We start from the raw sequence: 10,526 nt of genomic DNA, 5'->3' as shown, positions 1-10,526 counted from the left end.
GGTCGATCGCGTCAAAAAGCCAATGATCAACACTTATCCATCTCACCACTAGAGCTAATGAGTCACTACCACTTTTAACTAAATCTAAATAGACACTCCGTATTTTTTGATTGACAGATGTCTCGTCCAGTCAGCGGTGAGTAATCCCAAACCAATGGCGCTGTCTCAAACTATACCTACCTCTTCCGGTTTGTCTGAATTGTCGTTGTGTTTTCTGACAACACTTATCCATCTCACCACTAGAGCTAATGAGTCACTACCACTTTTAACTAAATCTAAATAGACACTCCGTATTTTTTGATTGACAGATGTCTCGTCCAGTCAGCGGTGAGTAATCCCAAACCAATGGCGCTGTCTCAAACTATACCTACCTCTTCCGGTTTGTCTGAATTGTCGTTGTGTTTTCTGACTTGTTATAATGTTTTCTGAATTGTTGTTGTGCTTTCTGAATTGTTATTTTGTTTTGTAGACTTGCATTTGCGTTTGTAATTTCTTATTTTGTTTTCAGAATTGTGATTTGTTCTGCACCTCTCGTCCACCGTAGAAATGCCTTCTTGTCCCTTCTCTTTTTTCTGGGAAAAAAACATGTACTGATCACTTTTATCACTAGATGTCGGTATTTTGCTAGTAGTAGTAGACTGTCAGTGAACTGTATATCTAAAACCCTCTATAGCTGAGAGAATGTACTAAAATGATCATCACATTCTCACATTTTCCTAATGCATCCAGATCGTATTTAGGTGAATTATGCAGCGTTTGAGAAGTTTTCAATCTGGAAGTCTCCCCTCACAAACAAACGGAGCTCTCTCGCTTGGCGTTACGTGGGATTTTAGCACATTCACTGATTTGTTGAGACTTTTCTGGTCTGAGGCGACATGTAAATTCGCATTCCACCGTCAAACCTGAGTGTGAACAGTCGATGAATCCAGTGTGAGGATGGGAGGGCTGGCAGAGACTGTAAATCATCGTGTCTTGACTTGAATCTGCGGGGCTGCCGTCTCCTCTCGGTTGAATAGGAACAGAGGAGCGTCTGTTGACAGGGGCAGGACTCTGGAAAATATGGTGGGAGTTGCAGAATTTTAAGGGGGTAACAACAACGGGACAGAAGTGATGTGAATGTGGGATTTTAGCACATTCACTGATTTGTTGAGACTTTTCTGGTCTGAGGCGACATGTAAATTCGCATTCCACCGTCAAACCTGAGTGTGAACAGTCGATGAATCCAGTGTGAGGATGGGAGGGCTGGCAGAGACTGTAAATCATCGTGTCTTGACTTGAATCTGCGGGGCTGCCGTCTCCTCTCGGTTGAATAGGAACAGAGGAGCGTCTGTTGACAGGGGCAGGACTCTGGAAAATATGGTGGGAGTTGCAGAATTTTAAGGGGGTAACAACAACGGGACAGAAGTGATGCAGGGACCTATAAGCAGTGGTTTAAGTCAAGACAAACCCTGCTGGAGTTGTTGTTGATGATGCTGTTTTGCCGTATTGCTGGCGAGACTGATGACAGCTGACAGCCGCGCGAAAGTTCAAGTGCGATCAAGGTAAGCTTGAGGCGTCATGCTCATTCAAACTATTATGACTCATTTAATCGTGGAAAAACAAAAAGATTTATGGATAAAACGTCACATTTTCTTCCTAGCCATCACCTACTGTCAAGTTTATTTGCTGTTTTGCTTGGTTTATAAAAAAATGTGTGTGTCACGTCGGGGTTCGAACTTGAGTCGCCTGGAACGCAAAACTTACCGGCTAATTTGTTTGTTTGTTTGTTTATTTGACAAAAAAAGTAGTGCATACACTCTATTCGTCAAGGATAACACAATAAAGTTTAAACCAAAACTTATTTCCATTGTGGTCCTTGATGTAAAGCACAAACTTCACTCCCTGTAACATTCGAACTTGAGTCGCCTGGAACGCAAAACTTACCGGCTAATTTGTTTGTTTGTTTGTTTGTTTATTTGACAAAAAAAGTAGTGCATACACTCTATTCGTCAAGGATAACACAATAACGTTTAAACCAAAACTTATTTCCATTGTGGTCCTTGATGTAAAGCACAAACTTCACTCCCTGTAACAGGTACACTGGCACTGCATTATAAATACAAAAATTACAATAAAATTCCACATCTACAAAAATGTACAGTCACAAATAACCACGTACGTAATACAAATTCATCAACAAAACAACCTACTTAAGAACAAACGTTTCGCTTTTAAACTAAAACTAACCATATTCGAAATACCTTTAATGTCCAGAGGTAACTTATTCCACAAAAGTGCCCCAGAATATCTAAAAGACCTACGACCATACATAGTTTTAAACCGACATAATGTAATATCCATGAGACTTTGCCTAGTTTTATAACAATGTTGCTCATTTACCCTAAGCTCTGTTATTGATAATCGTATGTACCATTTTTAATTTAATATGTTCGAATCTGCTTACTATAGGTAACCAATCAAGACACTTAAAGTGGGAAACCTCCACATGTGTAAAACGACTAAACCCTAAAACTAACCTTATCAATTTATTCTGAGATTTTTGTAACTTATCCAACCGACCACAAGACAAATCAGACATCCAGGAAATACATGCATATTCGAAATGACATGACACTAAACATGATGCAAGTAATTTTATATTCTGTTTATCAAGGAAACCTTCATGGAACATGATCTTTACTTAATATCCTAATGATTTTTGGCATAAAAGAACAATCGATAATTTTGACCCATACAATGTATTGTTGGCTATTGCTACAAATATACCCCAGCGACTTATGACTGGTTTTGTGGTCCATGGTCACATTTTATAAATATATGATGTATGTCGAATCGGAATTCGAACTTGAGTAGCCTTGAAAGCAAATCATTGCTAATTTATTTGAAACAAATGTTTTTAATTCATGGTAGTCTATTATGATGATTAAAGGTATAGTTTACCTTAAAATGATTTTTTTGTCAAGCTATTATAGAGCTTCAGAAGACTTGATGACTTTGATTTCTTGACAGCAATCCAAAAAGCATTGTGTGCGATCAAGTGGCATTTCTATTCTAACTATTATGACTTTTTTTTTATTCCTGAAACACAAAAGGAATTGGTACATGTATGTAGAGTTGGCTTTCAAATTTGAGTTGCCTTGAAAGCAAGTCATACTGGCTAATTCAGTAGAATTCCGTTTTTTTTTTTTTTATTAGAAGTCATGTTAGACATAGTCTGTCGAATAAAGGAATAGCCTAGTACATTGTCAAGCTAGGGCTTAAGTGATGATTTTGACTTTTCTGGACAGTTGACAGCCATGCAAAGTTTGTGTGTAATTGAGCATCATGCCTATTTAATCTACATTTTGAATACAAAATGAAGTTATCAAATAGTCAGAGTTGTCATTTTCCATATGACAAATTCAGGGTGATCACTGGCTGTTAAGTTCTTTTGCAAGTTTGTGCGGCTTATAAAATAAAAACTATGTTAAAGTGGGATTTGAACTCTGGTAATACAGTAGCATGTTCGAACAAAATCATATCACTATAATTATTTAAAATAATGATAATAATAAAGTCTTTTGCTGTCATTGATCATGAGTTATATTTCAAAATCCTCCTATTTGTAGTGACTAAATAAAGTGTTGACTGCCTGTAAAGATCCTCCCTCCATGGGGAAAATACCTCTACACGCCCTGCTGAAAGAGCCTAAACTGGTTTGCTGGTCTTACCTGGTTTAAGCTGGTCTCCAAGCTGGACCAGATCAAAAGTGGCCAATGCCCTTCTAAAACCAGCCCACAGCGCGTTTTCATATCTCTCTCTTTCTGCATTTTTTTCTCTCTCTCTCTCTCTCTCTCTCTCTCTCTCTCTCTCTCTCTCTCTCTCTCTTTCACTCAAACACACACACACACACACAAGCACATCCCTGTGTTATTGTGATTTTAATTAGAGGCGAGTCTGATATTTTGAAGGCTTTTTATGAGAGCCTTTTGAGCCTCGTGCAAACGCTCTGATTTTCCACCCAGAAATATTTGATTAGTGTTGCCCATGGGCTTTACGAAGAGAAAGTTTTGTTGTGTTAAACAGCATGTCTCTTAACCGCACAGAAGTTGTTGTGTAATTCGGGAGCAGGATTTTGGTTTCTCTGGCATTGTGGGGCATCAGGCCATCAACCATCTCTCTGCATGTCTGTGGTGCAACTCTGTTTGTAAATTGTACATTTCGCCAAGTTGCACAGCACATTTTTGGTTTGGTTATTTGGTCCATACACAAGTTTGGTTTCACCCTATTGCCCTGCAGGTATTATTTGTAGATATTATTATTATTATTATTATTATGTATTATTTGAGTCTGTACAGTAGGTCTGGGTAAAAATATGGATTTTTCGGTTAATGGCAATCCTCGGGTGAAAGATAAAACTATAAAACCCAACCGTTGTGGTCTGATTCTCAAACACATTTTTTTCTCTAATGAGCAATTAAAAAAAGATGAGTTACCAATTTGAATCAGTGTGAAACCGATCTAGTCTTGTTTTTACTTGAAACCTGGCATTGCGCACTGAATATAGTTGGTTCTATGACAAATTGCTTGTGATTTTCCTAGCTTTGGATAAAAACATATGAAAAAAAAAGGAAGCGCATAAAGCAAATGTAATTAAACACTGCCTAAGCAGTCAGTGATATAATTTCTATGTGTAATAATAACATATACGCAAAATGGACATTATAGATGTACCCAAATAGGAAATCAGAGTTGAATCAAATTTGAATTGAAGTTGAATCATATCTGAATTAAATTGAATCAAGAATCAGCCCAGTCCAACCAAAATCTCAGCGAATGCATATCCAGGGTTTCTGCAGGTCTTAAAAAGTCTGCATTTTTTCCCTTCTACAAATTAAGGCCTTAAAATGTCTTCAATCAGAGCAGAAAGTCTTAAATGCATAGTCATGACATAAAATGTGCACTGCAAGAAAATTCATATTTTTGTCAGCATTTTTGTCTCGGTTTCCAATACAAATATCTAAACATCCTTAAATTAAAATTCAATTACTTGAAATGGTTTCATTTTTTTGAGAAATTCAGTGATTTTATGCTTAAAACAAGAACAAATATCTGCCAATGGGTTATGCGAAACTTGTTTTCCCTTTGAATTAGGTTGATTTCTCTCATTGACAGATATTTGATATTATTTAAATCAGAAATTCACTTCATTTTGATACATTTCCCATAAATCAAAACTTTTATCATGTCTTTTTTGCATCTTGATTTTTTATGTAATGCAGTTTTAGACATTTGCTCTGAAAAACAAGACAAAAATACTTGGAAGTATCATTACTTTTGTGCAGTATTATTTGACGATACTATAAAAGTTATTTTTGTATTTTATTTTTTGTACAATTAATTTCAAAGTAATTCAAATTAATTTAAGTTGAAGTTAGAGAGTTGTGTTCCTTTAATTTATTCCTTACATTTTCTTTAATTGGTCTTAAAAAGGTCATGCAGACTTGCAGAATCCCTGATTTCATCCCTAATGTCATTCTCTAAGTACATACACATCCTTTTGCATGTAGCTACCAATGCATATGTTGCACTCTCACCTCCATACAACACATTGGACAATCGGTTTTTGCAGATTTCCCTCCAAGAAAGTGCAGAAAATGTGAGCCTGCTAATAACGTACAGTAACTGCAGATGTGCCCACATCTAATGGTGAGTTCATATTCTGGAAACTCAGAATGGTAGAAGAAGAGACTGACAAATGAGGGGAATTTAAGCTTGATCTCTGCAAATATGAAAGCAAGATGTGGAACTTCGCAGGTGTTGGCAGGACTCTTGTACGCTGCTGCAGTTTGGCTTCTTTCACTCTTGACATCTGCTCTTGGAATTCCGAGTTGGAAGGATGGCTACGGCGATGTGAATAACTGTCGGAATGTTTACTCGCTTATGATGTCATCTTGTGTGATCTTTGGTCGTTTGCAAATGATCAACACACACACTTCTACCTCAGTGCAGCAAGGATGAGGCCTTGACAACAAAGTGTCACCTCAGGGACGGGGTATGAAAGCACTTAAGTGTTTTTGCAGATGTTTCCATACTTTCTCACACTCTATCGTTCTCTCTTCATACACTCGCATACTAACACACACACACACAGAGTCCGCTTGCACAGCTGTTCTATCTAACCCAGTGTTGAAAGCTAGCAGTGACGTTATGATGTTGGCTTGACAAAGACCTTCTGGAAACCACCCAGAACACTCTATAAACCACCTAGCAACACCTTAGATACCATCAGAACACTAGAAAAGAAATGTCTCTCAGGTGACACTTTCTCATCAAGGCCTTGCTTATCTTAACAAGCCAGAACACCCTAGCAACTACCAGTGTAAAATATGTAATTTGGATTATGTAAGCAGATTGCAAAAAATTAAGTACTTGTAGTTAGATTATATTACATATTAAAATACTCGTAAAAAGTGTTTTCGCAACATTTCAACATAGCATTTACTACTTTTCATTTGAATTATCACGCAGTGAGATTTTACGGTAATAGCTCAATAATTTGTAATACATTTGCATGTTCATAGTTCTCTGACGTTGGTTAATGGTCACATGACATGCAGATAAACAAAATATTTCTTTTTAGTAAGTGCTTGATGATTTTATGATTTTGATTTTGGCTAGCTGATTAAACTCAGGAACCCCCTGCAGTTCCTTCATGAACACCAGATTGGGAAACCTTAAAGGGATAGTTCACCCAAAAAAGAAAATTCTGTCATTAATTACTCACCCTGCAGGCAATTTCACCCCAAACCCACAAGACCTTCGTTCATCTTCGGAACATAAACTATGATATTTTTGATGAAATCCGAGAGCTCTCTGACCCTCCATAGACAGCAACACAACTGACACATTCAAGGCCCAGAAACGTAGCAAGGACATTGGTAAAATAATCCATGTGACATCAGTGATTCAACCTTAATTTTATGAAGCTACGAGAATACGACTTTATTCAACAATTTTTTCTCTTCCGTGACAGTCTTTGACTTGCATTCACAAGGCTTGGCAAAAAATTGTAAGTCATGCTCTGTCAAAATCTTCAGACATGTTTACGAAAACTGTTTTATGTACAGCAAGCGTCTTCCTCTGCTTGTAAACAAGGCACAGCGCGTTCGGGTTCAAAGTCAGAACACCGACTCCTGCGTCACCAGCATCACACGCATGCGTTATGGTACTCATGTAAACACGCATCGAAGACTGACATGGAAGAGAAGAACTTTGTTTTCTTTGCACACAAAAAGTATTCTCGTAGCTTCGTAAAATTACAGTTGAACCACTGATGTCACATGGACTATTTTAACAATGTCCTCCTTACTACGTTTCTGGGCCTTGAAAGTGTCAGTTGTGTTGCTGTCTATGCAGGGTCAGAAAGCTCTCGGATTTCATCAAACATATCTTAATTTGTGTTGCGAAGATGAATGAAAGGTCTTACTGGTTTAGGAATGACATGAGGATGATTAATTAATGAGAGAATTTTCTTTTTTGGGTGAACTAACCCTTTAACAGAATGTAATATTTAATGCACTTTGTTGTTAATAACAGCAAATGGAATACATTTTCTTTCTATTTGTAGTTTTATATCAATATGGTACAAGATTATCCTATTTAAATCAATGTGTAATCTAAAAAAGTAGTCTGATTATATTACCTAAAATGTGACATTTGGAATCAGTGACGGATTACAATTTGTAAGGAATCTACCCAGCACTGGCAACTACCCGGAATACCATAACACTCTACAAACCACCGAGTGCTTGCTAAAACTTGGCAAAACCCATGTAAGGCTATGTCTAGTGAGTGTTGGACATTTGTCTTGCATTTTCTTTTCTTTTCTCTTTGCCTAGATTAATGCAGGAGATCATTTAACTTTTAAGTTGTTCCTGTCTAGTGAATGCTTTGCAGGTAATGAAGGGTGTCAGGATGGGTGTTTTCTCAATAGAATCAACAGAATGATTGATAACTCTGCATTTAAAATGTACAGTTTACCGTGTGAGGTTTAGGGTGGTTTTAAGAGACAACTCCCAACTAAGATGCTTATTGAACAATAGTTAGTCTGGAAAATGCAACAGCCTGAAGCAATCTGAAGCTAATAATGGCTCTTTACGTTTCAAATCACACTAGAAAAATTACTTCAAGCCAAGGGATGGCTCTCATTGTCATTTTATAAATCTGATAATGAAAGTTTGGTGATCACTTACTCATCTTTGTTTCGCTCATGTAAGACATATTGCATTGTGCTTTTAATATTTAAAGCATGCATTTGAAAATAGAGAGAAAATGCTATTTTTATTTTGGCTGATGTTGATGTTAACTATTAGATGCTAACACATTTAAATTCTTGAGCAAGCTATCTATTTAAGGACCGTATACGTGACTTAAAGCATAGCATGCTTGATAATGGCCAGACTGTGGCGTCATTAAATTCTTGCTTTATTTGCTCACTTGAGTAATAGGGTATCCTTTCAGTGAGATGCTCTTGTGGTGACAAGCCCAGCAGAGTGAGCACAATGGCTCTGTTCTAAAACCTAGTAAGCTGTCTTGGTGCCTACTTAGGCAGCACCCTAACTAAAATGCAACCTTAAGATTGATGATTTGGAACACTCTTTATAGGCAGCCTAAATGTGTTGCATAGAAATATAGTACTATCCAAAATTTTGGGGTCAGTAAGATTTTTTTTTTTTTGGAAAGAAAATAATTTTTATTCAGCAAGGATGCATTAATGTAATCAAACATGGCAGCAAATACATTTATAATGTTATAAAAGATTTATATTTCAAATAAATTGTTCTTTTGAACTTTCTATTCAAAGATTCCTCAAAAACAATTATATCACGGTTTCCACAAAAAAAAAATGATGCAGCACAACTGTTTTCAACATTCATAATAATAATACTAATAATAAAAAATTATTATTGAGCAGCAAATCGGCATATTAGAATGATTTCTGAAGGATCGTGTGACACTGAAGACTGGAGTAATGATGCTGAAAATTCAACTTTGCATCACAGGAATAAATTGGATTTTAAAATATATTCAAATAGAAAACAATTATTTTAAATTGTAATATTATTTCACAAATATTACTGTTTTTACTGCACTTTTTAAAATGAAATAAATGCAACCTTGGTGACTTTCAAAAACTGACCCCGAACTTTTGAATCGTATTATATATTATACACGCAAATATTGGAAATTAAAATAGTCAATTTTCAGTTCAAATTAAGTTTTTTAATTGCTATTGTTTTATGTTAAATTTAGGGCTGAACGATTTTGGAAAATCTAATTGCGATTTTTTTTTACACTGTCTGTTAACTTTAGACCAGTGGTTCTTAAACTTTTTTTGGTCCCGCCCCCTTTAAACCTATAAAAAAATCTGCCCCCCCCTTTCCCGAATCCCCATTCCACCTCAGACTACCAAATAATTTCACTAAACATTATGAAAAATTAATGCTTTTTTAATTAAAAAAACCTACAAGGAAAAAAACACCTGCATCACTTAAAACATTGAAAAATAGCATAGAGAGAATAACTGTTGTTATTATTTTTATTCTCTCTCTGTTATTTATTTATTTTTTTGTGGGTTTCATGCTGTCCGCTAAGGCATAGGACACACACAGGCTTTCCTCCTCACCAACGACGCGAGCGGCAAAATACAGTAGAACCACTGATCTATAATTGAGAACATTAATAACAGTCATTATGCAGATTAGAGAGTAGAGCCCATTATAATCAGTGACGCTGTGTACACTGGATGCGGCCCGGTGCAACACGACAAAACCCGACATTAAACTGATGCCTTGTTCTATTTATGACGTACTGAAACAAAGTTGATGCGATTTCAATTTTTCCTTTCTCTTTGGAGAGTTACAAGCTCTTGCTGCATAAAGAAGATCTGTAAAGTTGCAAAGACTAAAGTCTCAAATCCAAAGAGATATTCTTTATAAAATGTATTTATTATGATTGACTTTAAGTCAACCTAAAACGGCTTGTTCTAACACGCCCCCACATTTCACGATGTGGGAAGATTTGCATAACACCGCCCAAATGTTCACGCAAAGAAAGAAGGCGTAACTTTTATTCTCACTGTAGTATTGTCGCCATGTCGTGAAGGCGCTGTGTTTCGTTGTGAAAGCAAAACTACTTTGTTTGGCCTTCCAAAAGAGGTCGCTGAGGAAATACATCAACTTCGCGCAGTGGATCGCCGGATCGGCTTTCACCGTGGACAAAGCGGATTCCAGCCCGGGGTCGTCACATGTGGTTGCCGCAAGCCCTTCCGCCGCCGCTCACTCTAGGCCGCCTAGAACGCATAAAAAGACCGTATAAGTCATTATAATCCATAATTATGTCCCCACTGGATGCAACAAATGCCTCGTTTATAATGGGTTTTAATGTTTTTGTCTCATCGCTCCGGCCGGGACAAGGCATCACAATATGGTAAGGAGCGTAACATTTCCGTCACACGCTTGAGGTATTCGGCCAATCACAACGCA

General features: G+C 36.9%; 1 protein-coding gene across 2 annotated transcripts in view; it reads left to right on the top strand.

Moving 5' to 3' along the window:
* Positions 1–1,283: 1,283 nt before the first annotated feature.
* Positions 1,284–10,526, top strand: part of cobll1b (cordon-bleu WH2 repeat protein-like 1b) — a 69,196-nt gene continuing 59,953 nt past the window's right edge. The window contains exon 1 of one of the 2 annotated variants that reach the window (XM_016242275.1): positions 1,284–1,541. In XM_016242275.1, coding sequence (XP_016097761.1) covers positions 1,501–1,541 — 41 coding nt within the window. In that variant the 5' untranslated portion in view covers positions 1,284–1,500. The remainder of the gene's footprint in view (positions 1,542–10,526) is intronic. The other variant, XM_016242272.1, reaches the window with a different exon arrangement.

Source organism: Sinocyclocheilus grahami, unplaced genomic scaffold (assembly GCF_001515645.1).
Source record: "Sinocyclocheilus grahami isolate Dianchi unplaced genomic scaffold, SAMN03320097.WGS_v1.1 scaffold652.1, whole genome shotgun sequence".
Taxonomy (NCBI): Eukaryota; Metazoa; Chordata; class Actinopteri; order Cypriniformes; family Cyprinidae; genus Sinocyclocheilus; species Sinocyclocheilus grahami.
The sequence above is the reverse complement of the archived record's forward strand: the minus strand, read 5'-3'. Positions and strand labels throughout refer to the sequence as shown.